The sequence below is a fragment of the Eretmochelys imbricata genome, chromosome 22 (genome assembly GCF_965152235.1).
Source record: "Eretmochelys imbricata isolate rEreImb1 chromosome 22, rEreImb1.hap1, whole genome shotgun sequence".
NCBI lineage: Eukaryota > Metazoa > Chordata > Testudines > Cheloniidae > Eretmochelys > Eretmochelys imbricata.
In genome coordinates this window covers 12,231,684-12,259,316 of record NC_135593.1, presented here as the reverse complement: position 1 = coordinate 12,259,316, position 27,633 = coordinate 12,231,684, and the positions used below count along the sequence as shown (strand labels likewise).

The 27,633-nt window shown below is 39.2% G+C and overlaps 1 protein-coding gene across 1 annotated transcript; it reads left to right on the top strand.

Moving 5' to 3' along the window:
• The first annotated feature begins 377 nt into the window (after positions 1–377).
• JHY (junctional cadherin complex regulator) lies at positions 378–27,110 on the top strand. Its single transcript, XM_077839984.1, has 8 exons — positions 378–724; positions 3,680–4,178; positions 10,898–11,002; positions 16,239–16,951; positions 18,753–19,044; positions 21,988–22,068; positions 25,934–26,059; positions 26,907–27,110. Exons 1-8 carry the CDS (start codon positions 378–380, stop codon positions 27,108–27,110), a joined length of 2,367 nt encoding a protein of 788 aa, XP_077696110.1.
• The last annotated feature ends 523 nt before the right edge of the window (positions 27,111–27,633 follow it).

Below are 27,633 nucleotides of genomic sequence, written 5' to 3'. Positions count from 1 at the left end.
TTAACCACATGTGGTTAAGTGTTGGCATTATTAGGGCCTTAGTGTCATTGATTTCTTCTTGTACAAAATACTACTGAGTGTGAGTGGCAGACACGCTCCCTGAAGTATTTATAAATAAAGGAGTGCATCAGCTTTGCCGGATCAAATTCTGAGTCTGTCCACAATGCTACTGACTGTGTAAATAATTTGATAGGACTTATCTAAATATTTAACAAACATAACTGTTATTGACTATTTCAGTGAACAAATTGTTTGTTTACATTTAGTCTCATATTTCCTAAATACAGGTCTGATCTACACTGCAGCAGAAGATACGGAATGAATTCTTCATATCTGAATCATATTTTTCCACTCTTTCCTTTCTACACGTTTGCAACATGAATAATAGCTTATCTCAAAGAGTATTAATCCAGCCACATGATCATCATACTAATTTAAAAGGACCATCTTTAAGTGAAGGCAACTGGCATCCAAGTCTGCATGACTCTCAGGAGTCTGATTCTGAAAGCCTTACTCAAGAGATACAATATCAGTTAGAACTTCAAAAATGGATTTGTGAAAATGAAGTACTGGTAGGCCAGTCTTCTGATGAGCTGGAGAATGACAGCTTAGATGAAGATAGTCTGGAGGAGAAAAGTCTGAATGAATCAGAAGGAGCAAATTATGACAAAGTACAGTTTTCAAATGGAAAAGATTATGGAAAACAGAACCATAATAATGAAAGGTAAGGAATATATTTTTAGCTATGATAGGTGACTGTTCTTGTCCTAAGTCCTTTCTAAGCCATTTGGGTAGTGCATTAAAGTGGGCATAAATGTAACTTACACCTAATAGAAATAGTTCATTGGCACAAAAACTATATTTAGACCAGGCCTTAATGTGAATGTGAATTCAGGGCGATGTGTTTTGAAATGCACTGTGCTGTACAACTTTGTTGCTTTAGAAAAGAAGGGAGAACAGCCATTCTTTGTTCACTGAGGGCTAGGTTGTAGCTTGCGCTGACTACACTCCCATTCAGGAAAGTAAGGGGAAGTCAGAACCTGCCTTACACCCATATATAAGCTACCTAGACATTGGTTCTGGGAGTGCAAAAGTAGGTGGGTGCTTCATACTCACTCACTTGCCCTCAAAGTAGGTGGGCAGGGAGGTGTGGGGAAATGAGCAGAGCCTTGCCTCTGTTCACCCACAGTGCCAGCCAGTACAGCTGAGTGATACAATTTTCTGCTGGTATAGGCCCAGTAAAAATAGACATCCATTCTTCTCTATGAGCTTTATCCAAAGCCCACTTAAGTCAGTGGAAGGAGTCCCACTAACTTGAATGGCCTTTGGATCAAGCCTTAAAGCACTTATGATAACGCACTGGATACTTGTTCAAAACTGATAGTTGGTGACTGTTGTTCTTTTCTATGCACTTGATAGGATGGGGCATCTTTCTAAATAATTTAAGAAATGCATGTTTCACTGTTACATTCAGATAGTGATTTTTAATCACTTTGGTTTGCTGCACTTATATTAGAAAACTTATGTTTAAAACAGTATTGAAAAAATTGGAGGGCTGAATAGATGCATTTTTATCCAGTAACTGTATAAATGCAAAATTAAAAATTCCAGCAGACTGTCTGTCATCCTCACACATTCTTACAAAAGCATTAACTTTATACATAAAATAAAATTGAATATGCTGTCATATGCATCAAAGGTTTAATGCTGTATAAATTGGGAATAATTGTTGTGTTTAAGAGAATTAAATTAAACCTGAAGCAATAATAATGTGCCATTTCAATTTAACTGTCTACTTAAAATAAAGTGGCAAACAAATGAAGGCTAAATGATTAATAGCGTGCTTTTATTCACCTCCTCAACACGCAAAATGGCCAGTTACTGAACATTTTATTGCCAGTGCAAAGGATGTTAATTGTGCTAGAAACATGCTCTAATTTTAGTAATTTTTTGACTGAATACTATGCTGAATATGAGGCTCTTCGTTAAATGGAAATTTTATTTTATTTTGTTTGAAGTTGTCACAGTAAGTACTCAAATACAGTCCATTAACTGGAGCAAATATGATAGTATATGCATTTGAAACCTCCTCTCTACATCCATTACTAACCTAGGAATTTGAAGAGGAAACCCTGCATCTGTTGTCTGCTCATCAACAGAAGTGTTGAATACAGAGTCCATCTAACCTTTATATCAAATCAGGGGGAGGAATAAGAGGTGTGTGTTTTGTCTACAGATGATTAGAGATGAAGGAGCTCTTCATACTCATTTTGTTCCAGTGTGGTGACCTGGACAACATAATACAATCAAGCCGCTGTGCACACATTTCAACACAATAGGCGTCTTTGGAATCGTATTTTGTTATTTGAGTGATTGTTTTTAGTAGAATATTACATATTTCTGTGCTTATGTTGTTTCAAAATAGGCATTTATTCTGGCATATGATTTACATTTATGAATAATGATAATGTTTTAAGACTGCTGTTACTTCATTGGTATAAATTATCAGGAATTGAAACACTTATCTCAAGTACAAAGTATATCAGGTCACCGACACTTCTCTGAAACAATATAGAACTAGATTCTATTTGTTATTTAGATCACACTTTATATTAAAGTACATTTGTAACTAGTTTAGAAAGTGTTAATAAATGTTGAGTAGATGCTTTAAAAGTTAATTGTTACAGATTTTATAGAGTTCAGCAGGCCAATAGGTTGATTGTAACCATGGCTTGAAAGCCAGTAAGAGTTGGGTGCCTGACTTCTTAAGACACTGTTGAAAAACCCACTTTGTGGACAACTGTTCCTAAAATGTGGTTCATATATGCCAGTTAAGATACTGCTGATCAACCCTTTACTTTACTTCTCTCTCGCTCTCTCTCTCTCTCTCTTTAAATTTCTTTTCTGGTCTGGGGCTTTTTCACATGGATGCATGACATAGTTGTGTTCCTCTTTCATCTCAGCTACAATCTGTATTCTACACATAAGACTTTTGGGAAAGCTCTATTAAAATAGCAAAGGACATATCTTGGCATTGCATGGCAATGAATGGAGATAATACCATAAAAATCTATTGGCTGTTCCCTCTTAGGTAACCAGTACTCATGAGGGACCAGTGTTAATTGGAATATCACTTTTCCTCAGAGAGCAGAGTCTCTGGGGAGTGATTGGAATTTTGTGTGGAAGATAAACCGTAATGATGGCCTTTTATAATTTATTCCCTCTTAAATGAAATTTTACTGGACAGTTGAAAAAGGTAGTTGTTGCATTTTTATAATTGCATTTTCTGGGTGTTCCTCCCCCTCCCCTCTCCCCCCTGTAAGTGCCATGATGAATTTATATAAGGAAAATGTTGTATTCCTTGGTCAGATTTGATAGTTTTAAGCCTAATTAGCACTTAATGCCAATTAAAATTAAAGATTAAGAAGGTGCTCTTTGTGGATCTTTTGCTCATGTTCAGTGTAACTATTGGAGCCCTAATCCTAAAAATGGTCTCATACATGAGAAACTTTACACACAAATGGTCTCATTAAACTCAGTAGAACTTCTCACATGTGTCAGGGTATACACAAGTGTGGGCAAAGGCCGGAATATTAAATTGGTTAGATATAACTTATTCAAAGTGTTGAATGGTGTTTCTCTTTTTAAAATGTTAATATTTCTTTGCTGGTTTTCATAGCAAGCAGCAACCTACAGACAGATACTGTAACCTAAGATACAATCCCAACTGGAAGAGCAATAAAGAGGATCCAAAATTTTCTGAAGTGAATAGAAGACACCGCGTTATTGAGAAAATCCCACAGGGCTCCTGTCAGGACTCATTTTACTTCCCTTCCAAGCACATCTTAGAGGAAAATAACCAGCTGGTAGAAAGACAGAATGTATCTTCTGCATTTGATACAGAATTGTTAAGCCTTGATGATCAACCTGTTGGGATAAGCAGTGCACCTTTTAGATTGCATACAAAAGAAGACCTATCAGCAGATGATTGTCAATACAAACACAGTTCCAGTACATACAGTGATGTTTTTTCTCCTCGATCTGTAGAAGTTCAGCAACAGAGAGCAAAAAAAGACTTTGTGGAAAAAAATAAACTTACTCTGGGATTAGCTACACAGAAACAGGATTCTTATCTTCATTGGCACAGTAGAAAGCGAGAGGAAGTTCATCAAGGGCAGGTGGGTAATGCACTGTATTTAGAACATCTCCTGACAGGTTATGAACTAAATGGATGGGCCACTGATTAAAGGGGCACACCTACTAAATCTCTTGGTTTTGCAGAGTGATTCCTGGATTTTCTGTCAATCACATGATTCTCCATAGCACAACTGATGGAAGAAACCATTTGGGCTGTGTATCTTCCTTGCCCTTGATAGGATGATAGTGTTCTGTGGTGTTCATATTCCCAGCTGTAGCTTTTCAATGGCCCCCAGTTGTGCTATGACTTCTAGAAAGCTGGCTATGTCACCTGCTGTTGGTGCAGAAGCCACGCCTCACTCTTAGTATTCAGTTGAACAGTAGGTAGGAAAGAGGTTGCTCATGCCATTTTCTCCAAGCTCATCTATGCAGCAGAGGGCAGGACTTGAATTTTAGAGGCATCCCAATGGAGGACTCAAATCCATGCCCTGATTTGGACAAAAAAATGTTTTGTGCCAATGCTAATTGATTACATTAGGTACATTAGCTAAAAGCCCGTTCTTTGATGGTTACCAGACTCAGGATTATATGTCTTGGGAGCAAGGTCCCAGTAGCAAGGGCTGTCAGCTGAGAATGCCCTTCGGTCAGTCTTGAAAAGCAAGTTCCAGGGACCAGTGACCGCATTGCCCTCGAGAATCTCAACTGTTCTGACAGAACAGAAGGGGAGAGGTGGTCTCTTGGGTAATGAGCCCAGAACTATTTGTAAGCTTCATGCAAAATGTTGAAATTTATTTTTTATAACTCTTGATTTTACTTGGTAATAAAGTGATAAAGTTATCCATCTTACTTGATTCAATTCTTCATCACATCTTATTAATTGATACATTTTGTTCTGCACTGGAGGTGTTTGGCTTAGCTTACCTGATTTTGTCCATTGCGTGCTCTTCTAATAATGTATGCACTTGTCTCCTTATGGGTGGACAACAGCAGTGTTGCAGCATGAAAGAAAAATGACTCCTAATGGTAGAACGCTGATAATACAATAGTTTTGAGAGAATCAAAAAAACTGATCCCATTAACAGTATAAAAAGTTTGCATTTGCAACTTTCCAATTGCTCTGATCACAATAAAAATACAATTTATATCCTTTTCTCTGATTTTTCAAGCTGCATACAATATAGATACGGTGCAGTCTGGGTGGATGCATTCACACATTTACTCAGTGACATTTAGGCCCACATTTTTCCAAGAGTATCTGCTAACTGTGGAGGGGCCAGATTTTGTGAGTCTAAACAGGTTTCAGAGTAACAGCCGTGTTAGTCTGTATTCGCAAAAAGAAAAGGAGTACTTGTGGCACCTTAGAGACTAACCAATTTATTTGAGCATAAGCTTTCGTGAGCTACATGCTTACGAATAGCTTATACTCAAATAAATTGGTTAGTCTCTAAGGTGCCACAAGTACTCCTTTTCTTTTTGTGTCCAAACAGACAACTCAAGCTTGATTTTCAGGTTTCCTGAGCATTTACAATTCTATTTTAAATCATTGGAAGCTGCTGGTACTCCAATCCCTTAGAAATGAAGGGCCTAGTTTTCTCAAGTTCTGTTCTCAAAATTGAAACAGCCAACATTAGGGGATACTTTTGAAAATGTTGGTTAAATGTACTGGACTACAATGCAATACAGCACTATCCATATGTTACATAATGTGACGATTAGCAAGATAAGGTGGGTGAGGGAATATCTTTTATTGGACCAACTTCTGTTGGTGAGAGAGACAAGCTTGAAAGCCACACAAAGCTAGTAAAAGATATTACCTCACCCACCTTGTCTCTCTAATGTCCTGGGTCAGACACGGCTACAACTACACTGCATAGATTAATGCGAAAATGGAAGTTACAACATAAAAAGTTACACTGTTGAGTTATACCACAGATTTCTCTGACAAAGCTGGCTAGTGAGACCTTCCATAGTAAATTATGTACCGTTCTAAGAGGCTAATGAACAGCTGATGAAAACGCTAGAGGGCACCTGCTGAATGTATTACAACAGTGGAATAGTGGACAAGCTCTTTGCTAGAAGAGATATTAAGAGCACTTGCTTTTCCATCTATAATTCAGTTGATGGCAAAAATTATTAATTTAGATTAAGGCTAATTAAAGGTTATGTTGATCTTTTATCTCCCATTTTGAAATTCTGAAAATATATTTGTAGGCTATGCCTAGCATTACATATTAGTAGTAAGTAGTAGTGTTGTTATCGTGGTTGCACCTGGAGGTCCTAATCAGGGATTGGGATTTAATTATACTAGTGGCTGAACATTGGTGCAGGGACTATGTCTTGTTATGTCAAAGAGTTTACAATCTAAAGCCCTGATCCTGCAATAACGTGTGTGTGTGCCCACAAATGTACCTGAGCCATGTGCCACACCATCAGCGGCTCATTCCCCTGCACATCTACCAATGTGATATATGCCATCGTGTGTCAGCAATGCCCCTCTGCCATGTACATTGGCCAAACCAGACAGTCTGTACGCAAAAGAATAAATGGACACAAATCAGACGTCAAGAATTATGACATTCAAAAACCAGTCGGAGAACACTTCAACCTCTCTGGACACTCAATTTCAGACCTAAAAGTCGCAATTCTTCAACAACAAAACTTCAAAAATAGACTCCAGTGAGAAACTGCAGAACTGGAATTAATTTGCAAATGGGACACCATTAAATTAGGCTTAAATAAAGACTGGGAGTGGATGAGTCATTACACAAACTAAAAACAATTTCCTCATGCTAATTTTTCCCCTATTGTTACTCACACCTTCTTGTCAACTGTTTGAAATGGGCCATCCTGATTATCACTACAAATTTTTTTTTCTCCTGCTGATAATAGCCCACCTTAATTGATTACTCTCGCTAGAGTTGGTATGGCAACCCCCATTTTTTCATGTTCTCAGTGTATATATATAATCTTCCTACTGTATATTCCGCTGCATGCATCTGATGAAGGGGGTTTAGCCCACAAAAGCTTATGCCCAAATAAATTTGTTAGTCTCTAAGGTGCCACAAGTACTCCTGTTCTTTTTGCTGATACAGACTAACACAGCTACCAGTCTGAAACCTGATCTCTGAAACATAATTCATCTTAAAGTTCTTGAAACTGAATTGAACAGTCAAGGCAGGTAAGTTAATCAGTTAACTGAAGTGACTAAATGAGAATAGTTAAGAAATGGATAATAGACATTAGAGAATGATGAGAAGTATACAAAAAATAGCATCTCGGATATCTGTGTCAGCATCCAGAATACATGCTTTGGATGTTGTCTTTATAAACTGGATCATTTTCCACTTTTCAGCAAGTTAGAACTGTCATAATTGTTAGCAACACAGTTAACAGTGAGGTATAGTGGGTATAAAATGTTGCATTAAAATATAGAGTGCTTTTCATGTAATTTTACTAAATCATCTCTGTAAAAACTTACTATGGAGTAAGATATTTGAATGTTTGATACCGAAGGATCCTTTTTCCAAGTTACTGTAAGATTCACAGCCCATTAGATCTGTGGGCTATATATACACACCCAAACATACTACAAATGCGTGTGTGTGGGCTGATATGTATGTTCATTAATTCATATAGCATTTTATAAAGCATCAACTTTTTTGCAGCGCTGCCTGATTCTCTAAGAACCTGATGATGGGTTTCTTTGAGAGAGAGAAGTAGCTGCCCAATCTAGCTCAGCTGTACTCAATATGAGTTGCTTTCCTCCCTAGAAACCTCTTACTTCAAAGCGAGGAACATAATGTACAATTTTTTAATGGCTCTAGACCAAGGCACTCAGACTCTCTGTGCACTGCGCCTTACTTCAGTGTAAACACCTAATCAAGATTGCCTGCGCTTCAACAATAGCAGCCAAATGCAATTCGAGAACCACAAGCCTTTGAAGTCCTCACTGCAAAGGCCGGTTTTCTAGTCTGGGATAATGACATGCCATGATTGCTGTCTTTGTTGTATCTTTTCAGTAGAGAAGCAATTATGGGCCTCAATTTAACAGAATAGACATTACACAGCTTATGATGCTCAAAATGCAATTTCATTTGATCATTTTCTCAATTTGATTGGTATTAATAGAATAGTTCACAAAAAAATGCTGGCAGAGGTTGTGTCCTGTTCCTCTTTCAAAGAGATAATGTAGAAGTATGCTTTACCTGCCCAGTAAACTGTCAATGCAGTGAGTCAGTGGGTTCCACCAAAAACATCTTACCAATGAAACAGCTGTGTTCCTCTGTCTGCTGTGGAGAAGGAAACCTATGAAGAGTCTTCCTAATTTGTTAATTTCTTTCCTGTAAGGAGAGCTGGTAGACTCTTTCATTACCATTTGCAGCAATATGCCTCACCTGAAATATCAGCAATAAGAGCCAACCCCCACTAGTGTTAACTCATTCCTGTTCATACTAGCTGAGGCAGGTACCTGCATAGACCTGGCTACAGCATATTACCTGAGTCAGTGGTTCTCATACTGTGCTCTGTGGATCATTGGTGGGATACAAAGCACTTGCTGCTAGTCCAGAGAGAGGCTGGCCTGATGGCAATAAGTCAGTATTCAGTTCTTAAGAAACTGTAGCTTGACTCATGGAGCTTCCTCAGGTGCTAAGTGTCTGCTGTGCATTCTTCTGCAATCTGTGGGAACTGCATAGTCTTTCCGAAGCGCATGTGTGTGCGTGGTTTAGATATAAGTCCAGAGCATTAAACTAGGCATTTCACTTGTACACAGCACCCTGATATAACAGTTGGGTATTTTACCTGAGAACAACACCCGTATGAATGCTTCCTAATTTCAAGTGATTTGCCCTGTGTACTCAGTTTGTGGATATCTAGTACTCACTTCACTGTTTGGGTCATTGGTCTTAGGCAGCTCCAGTGTAATCCAGATGGCCTACTCCAGGTGGACCCTGAACAAGCTTGTGTAGTTGTCCCTTAAGTATGCTCTTTGGATTGCCATGCTGTTATAAGCGCCCCAGCCACTACTGCTGTCTGTGCTCTTCTACCAGCTAGGATGCTGATTGGTTGTGTGGAAAAGAGACAGTCATTGATGATCTGAGCTCACGTTCGCACAGTTAGTAGTTCCACCAGTCACAGACATCTTCTGCCCGTGGCCTTTCCCAAATTAGCCATACCCACTCGTCAGTGGTGCTTAGTTATCCTTACTGCAGGCAATGGCTTAGTAGAGCAGCCGGGTATGTTGTCACAACAATGGATGGACTGGCTAATTGTCCACTTATTTGGGTACTGTACTGTACTGTCATATTTAGCTATGGATCATGGCAAAAGCATTGTGTAAAAGCAAACCAGGACAATATCTAGCAGTAAAGAGGCAGAAAGAAAGGTAATAGGAGACAGACAAGATCAGTTGTTTTAATATGGTATGTGTTTCGTTCTGTTGCCTGGATTGCTCCCAGCTCACACTCTGTGCATTTCCAATATGATACTGCAATGGCACCTTGCTAGCACCTCACGGTTACCCTGGTGTTGGCCATAGCATCTGTTTTCCTCTTATAGGAGACAGCAGTTAGAGCTGGTTGGAAAATTTTCATTGACTCCATTTTCCAGTCAGAAAAAGCTTAACTGTTGAAACGTCTCATTTCCTTTTTATGGCACCCTTAACAGCACCATGATGAGCATGCTTTAGCATGCTCTATGTAGTTTGCCTGCTATACAAGTTTTGTATCACATATTTGGCTGAGCCTGTTACTTGGCTTGTAGTTCTGCAGTGTTTATGGGGGCTGCTACTTATCTCTCGCACTTAATACTTGCTTGAGCTGTCGATCTTTCTCTGATTCCTGCTGTACTATGTGCAGACAGGCAGGCCTGTATAGCTTCTTATTCTCCACCTGTTGCCTGCTTTGACAATCTGGATGCATTCTTTGAAAATCTTGCCTCAGTTTTGGGTACTGAGCCCTTCTAAAAATTCTGGCCATAGCATTTTTGCTGGTTGATGTGGCCATATTGATAGTGGCCTTAAAATCTATAGTAGACTATGATCACCCCTGAATAACTCCTCAGGTCTGATTTCCCATGTGCACCTACTATGCCCACTGTTATGGGGGATGTTTATGTTCTATGCTTTTGCTCATGAAGACGACGATTTGCATCTAAGTGGTTTGCTGCCTACTGCCTGGCTATAAGTGGTGGAAGTTTTATTTGTGCTCTGTGGCTACTCCCATTACTTTTCTACCTACATAGTTTTGATATATAGGGCTTTCTGTACTGGATGAGTAACTTCATTGGTCTAGGCTTTGCTATGGTGTATGTCCTCTCATGACTCTTCTAGTGCAGTGGTCATTGTCTGCATGGCAGTGGTGGATGTGTAGTCTGCTTACCTCTACCTTACGTATAGTGGGCAGCTTGGTCATCTATTAGCTTCTGCCATGAGTAGGAGTCCCTACGGTATGCAACTTTCATTCTCTCTGAAAGTGCTCAGAACGTCATCCACAACCTTTCTTATTATTGGACACGCTACCATGGTCTCTAATAATACTGAATTGTTTGTGCACTCCCTTTGCCTATGTTCCTATTTGGCCCCATCTTTGTCCTGCCATGAATAATGTAATGCTGCATTTTACTGCTTACCTGTACTAGCATACAGATTGTTGCTTGTTTTCCCCACCCAACCCCATCCATAGATCTTTTATGCTGTTCCTGGACCCACTGAACTACCGCAGTGTACCCACTGTGGCTCTTAATACAGGTTTTTCTTCTTTAGGTTTCAGATGTTAAAACTGCTGATGAGAGGCTTATTCAGAATGCCATTGACTTTCACAGCATGGATCCTGAAGACAAATGGCTCCAGAGGTCACACCAACTAAAGGTTCCTTTCTGATGGCATATGAATGTGGTTTTTGGAATCTATAATACAAACAATCATGTTCTTGATTTTTTTTCTCCTCTAAATTTAACTTGTGGCAGATTTGTTACATTTGTTTCTTAATATTTCTTACTATTTTGAAATTCTTTTAATGGTTTTCATCTGAGGCTCTCAAAGCATTGCTGTTAATCATTTACATTGCACATGAAGTGTGCTAAACTGCACATCAGTTATGCCTCAGACCTTTGTAAATGCATTAATCATTTTACTGATGGACAAACCCAAGTGTAGAGAGACATTAAGTTTTTCGCCCAAGGCCACATAACGTGTTAGGAATCCTGGCTCCCAGCGCTACGCTCTAACTAATAGACCATATTTTTGCAAGAGAAATAGATAGGTAGGTGGTTTTAATATTATAGCTTTCTAATACAATGTCAAAAGAAATTAGTAGTTACCAAAGTAAAATAGGCTATCGAGAATACACCGAAATATCTTTTTAGTCCACAAATCTTGTGCACTAAAATCCATCACATACATTAAGCATGGAGGAAATGGACTAGATGACCTCTTGAGGTCCTTTCCAGACCTACATTTCTATGATTAAGTAGCATATAGTATCTGCTTTCATAACTATCTATCCTACTCTGTAAATCCCATGACTACCTACTGACTGTCCAACTAGTTAGGTAGCTGGGGGATTTATAGAGTTGGAAAGATAGTTATGAAAGCACAAAAACTATGCTGCTAGATCCATATGATGGATTAAATCCACATTATACCTCCAATTTTCAAGGAATCCTAGATTTAAAAGGTCAAGTCTCTTTAGGATTATATGGTGCTACTGGCCCATAAAACTAATACATGCAGTGCTCACTGTTTTTGGTGAGTTACCACGGCTTCTTAATTTCATTGTTGCATTCTGTGTTCTTTGGGGTGGGAGGGTGCTGATCTCTATCAAGGCGATGTTTTAAGACAGAAAATGTTTACAGGTGGAGGGAGATGCACCTTAGGGTCTGTCAAGCTAGGTAGTTACCTAAAATTGATAAATCTAGTAGATGGCTGACTGCCTTTCACACTAATGCAGTGAAATAATTACCTCTTGGAATAAGGCCAGAGTAGACGAGGTTTCATCACTGACAAAGACATATGCACTTTAGAAGCACCTGAGAAAGTAGAATCCAGCTAGAACAGATGTGAAAACTATTTATGGTAGCATCAATAATTAATTTAGTTTGCTGCTCAGACTATAGTGGTGAAGGAAATTGGGAGACTGTAAGGATCAAGAGATTCATTTTGTTCCTTTGCTCTTAGAATAAAGAGCAATGCAGCTTTAATGCAGAAGATTGTAAGTGGAGTACAGTATTTGAAAGATATTTAATTAGGCATAAATAAGGAATGGAATAGTCAGTTTAGGGCAAGAATAAACAGATTATGCTCTGAATAAGACCAAAAATAGTCTCAAACAGATACAAGGCCAACAGCACTTGATTCTCTATATCAGCAGAAAATTGTTCTCCTAAAGAAAATAAACATGCAGTAAAAAGAAACAAGAGTTAAGCAGTCCTAAAACAGAGTAGAAGGGGAAAGAAATCTGTCCCTAGTTAAGGGTTGGCAGAGATCACTTCCCTGTTGGAATAAGAGGGAAACCAAGGACTCAAATCACAATTCACTCATTGGTCAGCTCCTGGGTCATCACGGTTATGTCCTATTTCTTATCAGGGCAGACTGTATTGTTAGTTTAGAGTCTAAAAATAATAACCAGAGTATAAGGTAAGTGTTAATGTTCATTGATAATCTTAGCTGAGAATTCCCATTTGCGTTTGATTGAGTTCTGTAACAATCTTGTTTTTTCCCAGTTGGTAAAATTTTCCCCACTTGTAAAAACAATCTTAATTTTGTTAATGAAGGTCTCTATTTGGGAATTTAGAAGCAGTGTAACAGTGACTTTCTCAAGAGGTGCTGGAGACAAAACAATAGGGACCAGCAACCGAAGGACCTTCTTATGCAGCAATTTCTGCCATGGAACTGACCGCTTGTTGTGTAGATGGACAAAACCAAGTCTGCAGCAGTCTTATGGTACTGTGCTAAAGCCCTGTGGCCTAATTCTCCACTCACTGTGCCAGTTTTATGCCATGTTTCATAGGATTTTAAGGCCAAAAGAGACCATTAGATTATCTAGACAGGCCACAGAATTCCACACATCCACCCCCATACTGAGTCCAACAGCCTGTTTTTCACCGATGCATGTTGTCCATAAAGAGATCCAGTCTCAAGTTGAAAAATTAAGAGATGGAAAATTCAGTACTTCCCTTGATAGTTTGTTCCAGTGGTTATTCATGTTCACTGTTAAATTGTGCTCTATTTCTCTCTCGAATTTTTTGGGCTTTAACTTCCAGTCATCGGTTTTCATTGTGCCGTTCTCCGCTAAATTGAACCTGGAATCAAATCTCTTACTGACCTTATAAAAACCAAGATGTTCCAGGAACATGTTCATGTTTTGTCAGATGCTGTGTGAAGTTCTGGCTTGAGGCAAGAGCAAGGCAATGCCATGGTAAAGGTGGAGGGGAGGGTCTGGAGTTTTCCATGATTTGAAATCTTCAAGTTGAGACTGGACATCTTTTTTGAAAGATCTGGTCCAGCTCAGCCAGTAGCCAGTGAGGTTGATGCAGGAGCTAGTGGGTGAGACTTCCCAACCTGCGTGATGCAGGAGATCAACAGTCCCCTCTGGGGATATTTTTCCATAGGAAAGCTGGGCTTTTCTCCATTCATTGCATGTTCCAGGCTACAGCATTCCCCAGTGAGGCGCTTCTGTCACTTTGGAGAGAGGTTCCCAAGCATTTCCTTGGCAGCTGGCACATGTCACCAGATAGAGACCTTGCACCAGCTCCAGCTCTGCTCATTCCACTGTTTATATCTGCTTCTTGGTGTTGAAACCAGTCTAAGAGGAAGCATTAAGTGCTAGAATATTGGACTGTGTGTCGAGGTAATGCCACTTGAAGCTGACCGAGTTATGCTGGTGTAAAACTGATGTAACTGAGTGGAAGATCAGGCTCTCCTGGTCTTTACATGTCCATTTCCACCTGCTTTTACAGATCTTTTGTATGTTTAAGATAGTTATAACATGGGTATGTCCCATCTACACAGGTAAAATCAAACATTGTGACAAGATATCCTGATATTGCAGAAATTGCTCTGCAGATGGCTCATAGGATAGTGGCCAACTGGGTCTATGTGACTACGAAAGGAGAAGTGTAAACAAATCTGCTTATTTTTCTTGCAAGCTTTTCTTCTCCTTCTTGTTTTTGTGTTTTCCTTCTCCTCAGACACTTCCCCTCACACACAGGTGGCTATGAATCACAGGCTAAGCCCAGAATATTTTGTCAACTCCTAAAGGATTTGGACACCTAGTTCCCATAAAATTAATGGGAATTTGGCATCCAAATTGCTTAGTCTCCTTTCAAAAAATCTGTGCCCTAGTTTCTATATTAAGTTTATTCTGAAGTAGCTCAAGCAGATTGTTTGAATTTGCTGCTGTTCATTTGAGGCAAGAAACTGTGCTCCTTAAGAGAGCAAACAGCAGTTTATGCTATTATTCATGGTAAAAGATGTTCTGTAGATTTCAAATTTCTTAGTGGAGGAAGAATTTTACAATGCTACTTGATCCATCTAAGTGGGAAAGCAATGGCTCAATCACAGTTTGTCCCTGGTTCATGCTGAGACCCTGGGACCCTTTCATAGGTGGCACCATCGGTAAAAGCACTAATCATTATGGAAGAGGTCTAGCTAACAAATTATCATCTTGGCACCAGGAGCCAGGATTCCCCAGTGCTAAAGCTTTCACCAAAACATTCAGCTCTACATGTGGACTTAATACCTACCATTAAGCAGTTACTCTGAGTGCATATGCTCTGTAGTGATTGCAAGTGTTGGTAACAAAGGAACCCTAGTGAGACTGGAGGATGAAATGGAGGATTTCAGTTCTGATGAAGATTAAATGGACTGAGAATGGCTTTGTATATTACCTCTAAGGGAACCCATATCTTGCCTCAAAAGGAACAACACCTGGTGCCTTAATTGGGAAGATGATAAATCTTAAGTAAACCCCAGATTTCAAGTACGTTGCTTTGGGTAGTGAGAGAAGTCCTGCTGAATTTAAATTCCTGAATTGTTTGTTTGTTTGTTGCTGGGATGACATGTTGCAGGATTTACAAGCACATGAATACTTGGTTTAACGACTGAAACAATTTAAACTGTGCATATTGACTTGTTTCTTTGTCCACTGCAAACAAGTCTAAAAAAATGCACCCTTCGAAAAGCTCTTGTGTAATCTAGACTGTGACTAGTGCTGTGGATTTTAGCAATAAGGAAAGGGATGAATAACTTGAATTGAGACCACTACATGCAGACAATGACTCAAGGCAAATCTCTTACTATATATAGAGAGAGCTTTAACTTGCAATTCCAAAGACATCTAAAGACATATTTACACTAAATAGATCACACTGGGAAAATACTTATTTCATCAGTCTGGAGAGCTTTTGACCAATAATTTGTCAGAGCAAAGCTCTGCCACTAGCTCCTTTTATAGTATTTTAATTTTTACCATGTGGGAGAGGGAAATAATTGGCTACCTATATTTTTATTTATTTCTACTAAAAACCATGACACTTCGACATACAATTAAAATCATAAACAGCAATAGCAAATCAGAAGTGAATGCCTTCTGTCCACCTCCCATTTCAAAATCTAGCAACAAAACAACCAGTAAACAGAGCCAAATTCTCTGCTGTTGTAAATTGGCACTCCTCTATTGAAGTCAATGAAAGTGTGTCAATTTATACCAGAAGAAAATCTGACTCCAAAATTTCTCCATTATACACTGGACCAGATCCTCGATTGATATAAATTGATGTAACTTCAGTGACGTTAACAACTTTGCCACAGATTACAGTAGCTGAAGATCTGGCCTATTATACATACAAGTATAGTAAAGTAAAAACAAGACAGTACTTCCGCATATGGTTAACCTTAAGTACATGCTTAAATCCCACTGACTTCTATGGAATTTAAGCATATGTCCTGAATTGGAGCCTAAGGTTTGTGGATGTAGAGAAATCCCTGAATGAAAGGTGTTGGAGCAGCAAAAAGTATGTGTAAGTTTAGTATGTTTGTCTCTTCAAGATATCATTTAATATGCATGCAAAATGATCACCTCAGAGTTTCACAATACTCTTTTTAGGATCACCGAAATAAACAGCCACAGGCAGACAGAACAAAATTAAATCAAGTGCTAAGAGAGAGATCTTTACCAGCAAATGATGTCCAGCGTCCACCAGGAAGACTAGCAGAACCAAGACCTCAGCATCACACACATCGCAATGTTTCAGAATTTGAGAACTTTCATATGGATTCCAACTCTTCTGAAGTGCTAGAACTTGAACAAGATGACAATAGTTCACTGCATAGTTGGTTACAAACAAATCCTTTTGTTGGTCCAATGACTCCTTTCATTAAGACTAGTTCAGCAGCAGATTGGGGGACACACTCAAATACTTCACAAAATAATTCAGATTTGGTAAATTGGAATCAGAAGCAAATCTCCACGAACTTGGCTTTATCTAGGCACCATCTTGAACTAACAATGCATAAAAACCCTACTGGGTTGAATTTATCTTCAGCATATACTAGTGAAGAAAACAAGAAATATCAGCACAACCCCGGAAACAGACCGCCGTATAATCAGCAACATTTGCAGAATAGTTATGTTTTGGAGCCTTTTCCACCTGATGGGTATGCCAAGGGTCAGGTGCTCCTAAACCAGAAAAGCATTGCATCTACTTACAATGCTAATTTTCAAGAATCAGTAAAAGACCAAGTTTCAACTCCGAATCATAGAAAGCAATTTTATATAGACAAGAGCCATCACAACAACTATGCTACCAATAGCTTGTGGTAAGGACCCATGTTTCAAAATGTTATTAGCATAATGGTACATGATACCAAGGAAGTCATATTAGAGAAGGCCAAGGAAGTGTTCAGAAAAATCTGATACATTCAACCACAGTAATTTGTTCCTAACTTCTAGTTTGTTCATTAGTGTTTGATTTAATAAACAGTTTAACACTATTTTTAAGCTTTCAATACCCTAGCCATTCCTACACATGAAATTCCCATTGATCTTAGTGTGTTTGTACATGCAAGGACTGCAAGATCAAGCTTAAGAATGGTTACTGAAAAGCTGGCATTAAAGAGCAAAACAAAAAAACGTTTAGTTGCATCATTCATAAACTGAGTCTAGAGAAGCCTATTTGTACTCAACTTGGTTACACCAAAACCCAGCTTGTGGCAATGCAGAATGAAAATCCCAAATTGCTCTAATGCAGTTCAGTGCGCTGCCACTCATGTTTCAACACTTGTTTCACTGGTATTCTTCTTAACAATCTTCCCCAATTGCAGGTCCACCAGAAGTGGTGCTCGTGTATATAAGGTACAAGCAGCTGGTCGCATTTTTACCAATCCTGCACTTGCTCTGTTTATCAAATTCCCATCAAAGTCAACGGTTTTGTGTGCAGAAGTTCTTAGAAGAATAAAATATGACACCACTATCATGAAAAAGGCATGAGAGGTTAAAACTATTTGTATAGAGCTTGTATGTGGATTGATGGTAATAAATGAAAATTCTACTTTAAATGAACACAAAGGGCCTGATTTTCACCTACATAAAAGAACTGATCCAAAGCCCACTGAAATCAATGGATATCTCTTCATTGACTTCAGTGAACTTTGGATCAGGCCCAGCGTTTGCCACAGTTGACTTCATGAAGTTATTCCTGGTATACATGAGTGTGTGACTGAGATTAGAATCAGTCACAAATGGCCATGTTCACTTCTGATGTTTTGAAAGTTTGCGTGGTGTGACGGGGCCGGGCCAGATAGCTACAGAAGAGTAATAGAAGGCAGATATATTAGCCCCAGGCTAAGCAGTTCCCTTTTCCCTGGGTAAGGTAACAGGGAAGGTTCCAGAACAATCAGGAACCTTCTGGAGACAATTAAGACAGGCTGATTAGAACACCTGCGGCCAATCAAGAAGCTGCTAGAATCAATTAAGGCAGGCTGATCAGGGCACCTTGGTTTTAAAAAGGAGCTCACTTCAGTTTGTGGTGTGCGTGTGAGGAGCTGGGGGCAAGAGGCACTAGGAGCTGAGAGTGAGAACGTGGACTGTTGGAGGACTGAGGTGTACAAGCATTATCAGACACCAGGAGGAAGGTCCTATGGTGAGGATAAAGAAGGTGTTGGGAAGAGGCCATGGGGAAGTAGCCCAGGGAGTTGTAGCTGTCGCACAGCTGTTCCAGGAGGCACTCAAGACAGCTGCATTCCACAGGGCCCTGGGCTGGAACCCGGAGTAGAGGGCGGGCCCAGGTTCCCCCCAAATCCTTCTAACTCGTGGTCAGACACAGGAGTCGTCGACCTGGACTGTGGGTTCAGAAAAACGGCCAAGCTGAGGGCTTCTGTGAAGCTCCAAGGCGAGCAAATCTGCCAATAAGCACAAGACCCACCAAGGTAGAGGAGGAACTTTGTCACAGTGAGTAGTTCAATGAGTTGAAAATGTACCCAGCAAACAATATCTAACGGTTTTTAAAATATGTTTGATTAGGAATGACAATTTCAGTTTACAGATTGCTTATTGGGGCTTTGCATCTAGGTATGAGTAAACACAATTTCCTTCTTGCATTTTGTTTTTTTTTAAATTGAGGCCATCCCAGTCGTCTGCTCAGAAGCCGCTAGCAGGCCCTTCTCCAACCACACAACTTATACAGACAATGGAACAACATCATCAAGAAATCTCTCAACTGGAAGACACTCACCTTGCCGAAAGGCAGTTCTCTGGCTTGTTTCCACCTGTAATCCCAAGGGTAGAAAGTGACTCGGAAATTAACACAGAAAGAAGTGAAGGAAGCCAAGTGAAAATTAGTCGCAGCAACTCAGAAGGGTACCTGCTACAAATGGAAAAGCAAAAACAGCTGAAAGAAAAAGGGACTAGGAAGGTAAGAAAATATGGGTGAGTTAGAAACCAATTTTATATTCCTGTTTCCTCCTCTGATTAAATTAGTACTTTGTGCTCGTTATCCATAGATCTCAAAGCACTTTAAAAGGGGTATTATTTCCATTTTACAGAAGGGGAATTGATACTCTGGGAAGTTAAGTGACTTGCCCAACATCAAACAAGTCAGTGGCAGAAGCAGATTTGGAAAAAGAAAATAACTAGTAGCTGATCTGACCAACTCACTCCCACACTTTATATTCCAAGGAGTTGAAGCAATTCACCACTGCATCTTTCCACTCCACTTTTCAGAGAAGGTCACCTGTTAGAACACATGGGGAACTGTTTATCCTTTAAGTTATTCCTGTGGTAAAATGATTGAGAAAGAAGCCATTTGTATAGGACAGCAGGTAGCCAGGCCGCAAGTCTGAATAAGTTATTATCCTTGTCATGCCCATTTGCCAGTCAGATCAAATCTCTTGGTTTCCAAGGGAATTCAAACTGAACAACATTAAAAGTTACAGGATTTGTGAAGCTAATGTTATAAACATTATTCCAGGTCTACTGACAATCCCATTGTGATCACTTATTAAAACTGAGCTCTTTGTCTCTTCTGTGTGTCCGAATTTCATACTGTAACCATTTACCACTGATGCAATGGAACGGTATAAAGATATCCTTGTACACCCATGACAAATTAAATGTTTAAGAAGTTAGCTTGTCTGCACTGAGAAATGCAGCTAAGCTGGAATAATTACTCATGTGCTTCATCTAGGAGGCAGTTCGTGTATTGCTGCTTGACTGCCTCTAAGAAGGGTTAGCTGGATTAAGATAGTAACTACAGGGCAGATTTCCTTCCTTTTCCATTCCCTGTGTTCCAGCCATTGTTTTTGTCCTTTTTTCCCCAATAACTCTCACACTTACAAATCTGAAGAATTTTGTGGAGAATCGGATTGTTTATGTCTCGCGGTACAACCCAGCTTCTCACATTAAACAGAAGTCCATACAAACACACCAAGGTCAAATTTAATTCACACACATATTTTGGCTTTGAAAATATATTGGAAATTACTTCAGATGCTTGAGAAAAACCTGGCTTTATTCCATACAGCTAAATGGTTAACTCCCTGTATTAGCTTCAGTTTAAAAAACGATTATATAATTTTTCCATAAAAGAGTTTGGATTCTTGACTCAAAAGAAAGTCTAATATACTTTCTAATGTAATATAGATTTTATTTGTTTGCCAGTTGGGTCTGACTTAAAACATGTTCATCATTTGAAGAAAGTACTTTTTTTGCTAGTAGAAATTCTTTTGGCATTTCTGTAGCCACTCCATTATTGGAATTACTGCAGTAGAAGGCCAGAAAGAAAATAAAGCAAGCCAGAGTCTGGATTATTAAGCGTTTTCATTGGCAAGCTTTTAAAATTTAGCCCAGCTATGAACGTTAATTGAATCTCTTTGGAACAGATGTAACGAGATCCAGGAATGCCCAGCCCTCCCCAGACAATCCAGAAAAGCACCTTATCCTGGAGCGAACATAATGGATGGTTAGAAACGGATTAAGATGAAGTTCTGGCTCCCCACACAAACAACCAAGAAAAGGGTTTTGCACAGGGGATCAGCACAGGGGCAGAAGAGAAGTGAAAGAGCACCCAAGCAGGAGGATGGGTGCAGTGCATTTGTGTGGGCTCGGTTGTGGCCATTGCAACAAAAACATAGTCCGTGATCCCCCTAGCAATGACCTTCCTTTTTGCCTGCTGCATCCAATTCACTTGTAAAGGTTTTGTTCCATGCTAGTACTGTTAATTTTTCACCTTTTTAGGTGAATGGTTGCTTCCAACTAAAAAGGGTCAAGGGGTGCTGCTCACAACACTGTCATGTGGCCAAATGAGGTTCCATATAGCGGTATTATTGGGAAAGAGTAAACTTTGCAATCCCTAGTTATTGGGAACTGGGTTCAAAGTCAACCTAATTAGAAGGTTCTTGTGTTACTTATGGCATTTCTGAGAATGTATAAGGGCACTCAAAAGATGCAAGAAGAATTTGACTAGCCTCATGGGAAAACAGTGTCTAATTGTCATGCATCACAATATAATATTGTAAAGGGGAGTCATTTTAGAAAATATTACATATTGTTTTCATAAGATTAAGGGAGTCTCTGGCAACAGAGCACTTTCTTGATTGGATTTATGAGCTGTGCGTTTTGTTTTGGTAGGGATTTTTTCCAAGAAGTTTGTTAATTTAAAGCTACTTGGCCAGATTCTTCTCAGTTACATCAATGTAAATTAGGGGCAACACTGATGACTTGAGTGTAAATCAGGAATAATTTAACTTGTGTAACTGAGATCAGAATTACACTCAGTCTACCCAAACCATCTTCTAGAGCCTCTGTCTTTGTCCCCAGGTCTTCCTCCCCTTCCTTCCATTCTGGGTGAAATCCTGACTCCACTGACTCTTGCCATTGATTTCAGTAGGTCCAGGACTCCACCTTGTGCCTTCTCTCCCACTATCACTGAATTTGCTATCCCAGGCACAAGGTCTTTAATTAGTTACCAGGAGGAGGAGGATACATATGAACTTCTCTTTTATCACCAAAAGCAGGGTGTTTTCTGTAGTTTTGCTACAAGACTCTGTTCAAAAGTTCTGTTAATGTAATAACTGCCAAATGCATTGTCATTTTAAGCTGTTTAACAGAATCCAGCTCATGAAATGTAAATTACAAATTACAAAATGGAGTTTAGCCTGTTAGTCATTCAAATGTCCACATAATATGGGAAATTTCTAAAGGAATATTATCACATGAAACAAATTACGTTTACTCACTTTAATTTATAGTAGGACATACCTGCTCAGGGTAAAGACACCTTTAAGACTTTTGCATTACTGAGGGAGATTTTTGCCTTCCATACCAAGTTAAAGGAAGATGTATTTGTTTCTGTCTTTAGTCTTCTAGGCCAAGAAACTACATGAATCTGGATGTGAAGCTCGGAGGCCTTGGACCTGACTATGAAGCAGTCAGAGAGAAAGTAAGTGTCACAGATAGCATTTTGTCTGCTTTTTATGTTGCAAAGTTATGCAAAGTAAGCTGATGTAGAATGCAATGGAGATGAAAGCACAGTTGATAAAGTAACTAAAAACTGCCTGGTAGGTTATACCCTTAACTCAAGCTAAATATTAAATGCAAAGGGGACCATCCTTCTGAGTGTTAGGAAAGCAACTAGTACATAGGTGGGCATTACCATCAAATAAATGATAAAGATAATGTTCTAGTCAGGCATCTGTTAACTACTCCATTCATGAGTCCCACTAAGATCTCCTCTACCAGTTAGGCTAAGAAGTAGCCCCCTTTTTTTTTTTTATGAGCATCTCTCTTGCCAGATGCCCTCTCTCATCCATATAAACAATATTGATGCAGGTCCATGGCCACCTAGCACATCATGCCTGTCATTAGGCTGCACTCCATTGCCCTTTGGAATTTTTTTATAGAACACTCAAACTTCCAGCCACCTGTGCTAAAGGAGACTCTCCTTAGCAATATAGAGTTTGTTATACAGTTGAACAAAGCTGATCATCCATTAGCACTCATTCACACTAGCCAGTTCATTGCAAAACTAGGTATAAATATATGCTAGATTTTGAGACTTGGTTTGCACAAATCCACAGCTAATTTTCATAGGCCAGAAGGGACCATTGTCATTATCTAGTCCAAAGTCATGCATAATATAGGCCATAGGATTTCCCTGAATTAATTCTTACTTCAAGTGGTTGACCTAGAATATGTTTGTTAGAAAACCCATCACAACCATTGATAAGTTGTTTCAGTGGTTAATTACCCTCATTTAAATATATACTTTTTATTTCTAGTCTGAATTTGTCTAGCTTTCAACAATTGGATCAACTTCCAGTCATTAGAGCTTGTTATATCTTTATCTGCTAGATTAAAGAGCCCTTTACTATCAAACTTAACTATAAGGCATGTTTTCCAATCTTTTAATTATTCTTGTGGCTCTTCTCTGAACTCTCTCAAATTTTTCAACAGCCTTCTTGAATTGTGGACACCAGACCTGGACACTATATTCCAGCAGCTGTTACACCAGTGCCAAATACATATGTCATGTAACCTCCATATTCCTACTCAATATTCCCCTGTTTTTACATCCAAGAATCACATTAGCCCTTTACAGCCACAGCATAGCACTGGGAGCTGATCTTCAGCTGATGAGCCACCATGAACCCCAAGTCTTTTTTCAGAGCCCCAGCTTCCCAAGATAGAGACCTCCATCCTGTAAATATGGCCTACATTCTTTGTTTCCAGATATGACCTTTCATTCAGCCATATTAATACATATGATTACACCTAGCTTGGCAAGTGATCCAGATCACTCTATAACAGCGACCCATCCTCCATTATTTACCACTCCCCCAATCTTTGTGTCATCTGAAAACTTTATCAGTAATGACTGTTTTCTTCCAAGTCATTATAAAAATATTAAATAGCATAGAACCAAGAACAGATCTCTGAGGGACCCCATCAGAAATCATCCAATTAATTGTAAAATAGAGAATCATCAGAGAGCTAACCCCACTTCAGTAGGTTGAGACCTAACCCCACTTCAGTAGGTGCCATTGATTTTGTATCATTCTAGTTTCTTAATCAAAACTTCTCATGGTACCAAGACATCTACATTTATTACATCAACACTGTATTGTAGTAGCACATCCTTACCTCGTGGGCGCCCCGTTGTCTCTGGTAGCAGAGTTGCATGGGGTCTTTGTCGGTCTCCCCCACCTGGGCTCTCCTTTGGACCTGCAGCTTTCTCAGTCTGTGTCTTCTCCTGACTCCCCTCTGGGTGTTCTGTGGCTTGACCCTCCAACCAAGGGCAGGTCTACTCTACAACTGGCATCGCCGCTCTGAGATTGAGCCACCGGTGGTCGATTTAGCGGGTCAAGTAAAGACCCGCCAAATCGACTGCAGATCACTCTCCAGTCAATCCCTGTACTCTTCTTGTCAGGGGTAGAGTAAGGTAAGTCGATGGGAGATTTTCTCCCATTGACCCCCCCCATGGCATAGACCCCACAGTAACTTGACCTAAGGTACATCGACTCCAGCTACGTTATTCACGTAGCTGGAGTTGCATAGTGTAGGTCGACATACCGCGGTAGTGTAGACACAGCCTAAGTCACAAAAATGTCTAAACCCTTTCCAGGGCTGCAAGAGCAAGTCCAAATAAAAGTCCAGACAAATCTTCAAACTAACAGCCCTTCCACCCCTCTTGGGCTTCACTGTAGTTCTCTTGTTGACTCTACCTCAGGGCTCCCCCAGCAGGAGCCTGAACTGCTAAGGTAGTTTGTTTCTCTATTTCCTGTCTATTAAACCATATCCCAGGGCTTCTCTCCATGAGAGAGACCTGTCTTCTATTTGGGGTTCTTTCCCTTGCCTTACGGATGATGGAATTACACCCCATCACACGCTTTTATCAGCCCAATTTGCAGTCTCATAAAAAAAATCAAGTCAGTTTGAGAAGATCTATTTTCCATAAGCCTGTGCTGAGTAGCATTAATTATATTATCCATCTAAACTCTTTATTAGAGTCCCATATCAGCCGTTCCATTACATTGTCGAGGATCTATGTCTGACTGACAGCCTACCATTACCAAGGTCATCTAATTTACCTTTTTAAAAAAATATTGGCACAACACAAGCGTTCTTCCAGTCCTCTGGATATTCCCCAGTGTGCTAAGACTTGTTCACTACCAACATTAAGAGTCCAGATTTCCTTTGATATCATGGATATCTGTCCAGAAAACTCATGCATGCACATAAAAAGGGAGAAGTGTATAATACAAGGAAAGACAATTGTATCTTTGATAGACTCATCCCTCTAGTTTTGTAGTTCCCAGAAGCAGGCATCCATTAAAGGAATTTTCAGCAGGTGAGTATCCAGCTGAAGGCAAGTCCAAACTACTTTGTTCTCCCTGTGGTAGTTGAAGTGTACATGAATGACTTTAACATGATTGAGCTGCACTGTCATTCATGTGCAGAAGACAGTCTCCTTGAACCTTGGAAGAGAAAATGAAAGTAAATACAGTAGAGTTAGTGCAACAGGGAAGTAGCTGAATGCACATCACTCACTGTTAAGCAAACCTCTGATCTTACTGTGCCAAAGAGGAGGAGATTGTCAGAAAAAAGTTCTGAATGAAAAATATCATTTGACCTCTTCACTGCCAGTGACTTTACTGGTTAGATTAAGCAGTTGTACATCTCAAGAGCTTTAGAATATATCCCATGTACTCTTGAACCTCACTGATAAGATAACTCTTTATATTTATATAGTGTCCTTCACAGAGCATTGCATAGCTAAAATGATAAAATCATCAGCCCTTTGGAGCAATTTAAAAGCTACAGTGATTTCTTCAGCCTTGCAGTAAATGAGATAGATTGGTCATCTCAAATCTATATCAATAGAGAGAGAGATGCATTGCTACAAAATGGCCTTCCTCCATACAGCAGAGGGTTCTGTCTCTTTTTAACACTTTGGCAACACTTATATAGCTTGTCACTCCCATAAAGTGTTATTAAATTGCAATGGGGGAAAAAAATTGAATGTTGACACCAGCTCCTGACTGGGGCAAACTAAAATACCTTGCTGAGCCTGAGAGTAACAAATGGTTGGAAACAGAGACAGAAAATGGGTTAAATAAAGAAAATAAAGAATTACAGTTATCTAACCTTGAAAAACTAGATTTTTAAGACGACCTTGCTGAGCAATGATTAGTGGCATATCTATTTTAAACAGCCTCACAGGCGTAAATGGGAAGGTCCGGCAGTAAAGGGGTCTATTAACTGGTCCCTCAAAACTTTAAATAACCATTACATTTTTCATTTGCCAGACAGAAAAGTTAAATAAGCAAAAGGAATATGCAAAGCAAGTTAAGGAGCACAACATGAAGAATGTTGCTACTGTGCAGAAACCGCCAGCAAAACCTCAGATCAAGTCATCATTATCAAGACATAAGGTCAGACTAGAAAGCATCTCATTAGATGGGGCTAGAACTCTCATTAGAGTGAGAGGGAGAGGGCTTGTCCATGGGCCTCAGAGAACCATGGAAGTTAACTCCTAGAACAATTTTGGGTTAGATGCCAAAAGATAGAGGGTCTCCCACTGCCGTTTTTATTGTCTTTTAAAACAATCCCAGACACTCCTAATACAGAAAGTTGCTAAAGGTCAGTTACCTATTAATTATTTTTGTACAATCCTCATTGTATTCCTTCTCTTGTCAAGAAATTTATCAGCCTTCAAACTAACCAGAAATGAAATTTCCAAGGGACTCCATTAAAGTTAGTCTAAGCTTTGATTTGAAAGTCTTCAAGCGTATCTCAGCATCTTATTTATCATTTTAGGTCTTTTGTAATGTAATTTTTGGGGAACAACGGGGGGGTCTATTATAGAACAAATCTCTGTTTTCTGGGGCTATGGAACTCACTGTCACGAGATATCATTCAGGTCAAGAGCTTAACAGGAATGAAAAACAGATTTGATATTTATAAGGCATGTGAGAATATACAAAATTATAATACTATTTTTGTTATTAAAAAGTTTTGGAAGGGATATAAACCTGCATGCTTCAGGGCATAAAGACAACCTCTAACTAATGATGGTCAGGAAGCAATTTTCCTTGGGGCAGATTATTCGATAACTGCAGAGTTTCTTGCACCTTCCTCTAAAGCATCTGGTACTAGTCACTACAATATATGGAATTATTACACTCTTAATCTGATCTAGTATGAAAATTCTTATGTACTCCTGCCATTTTAAAATTGTTGTTCTGATTTTATTGTCAATTTCAATCTTTATATTTTTAGGCTCTGGAATATGCTAAGAAGATTCCTAAACCAAAACCTTTCTCAGCAAAACAATCAGATGAAGAACCAAAAGAGGAAAGAACTCTAGCACATAGTTTAAAAGCACAGAATTTACCTCAGATTTCTTCACTGAAAAGTCTGCAAAACAGACATGAAATAGAGAAGCAAGTTGTGGCTGCTTTCAAAACCCTTCACATTTTATAATAAATTTGAAATTATTAGGGAGCTGTAGAGGGTAGACAATATCTGAACTGTTTATGTGGTGCATTAAATTACTTATGTTTCCCAGATACAGTATTTCAGGACTCCGCTACTTAAATAAGAGCCTCTACCATCAAAAACATTGATTTCAAAAGGTGAAATATTTTCAGATCAATTGCCCATATTTTAGTCCAATATTATTATAGCCAAATTATTTTTTTAAATGTAATCTTTATTTTAGAATTGTGCTTCTTTTTATTCTATTGTTTCCTTCCTTGGAATATCCTGATTAAGCTGCTGCTTCTTTCTGAGCAGTTTATCCAGAAAGAGCAGGGAGTGAATTTAGGTGCCTGCAGGGTTCAGCAGGAGTTTTGTGAATTGTAGTGGAACCTAAACCTGGGACTTTGATGCCTAAACATGTGTGAATCTAGATCTGTGTGTCCTATTAGTCTTTCCCAAAATGCTCATTCTTTTTATGCTGTGAAATAAACCTACAGCTACTTACGAAAACATTTTTTATATTTTA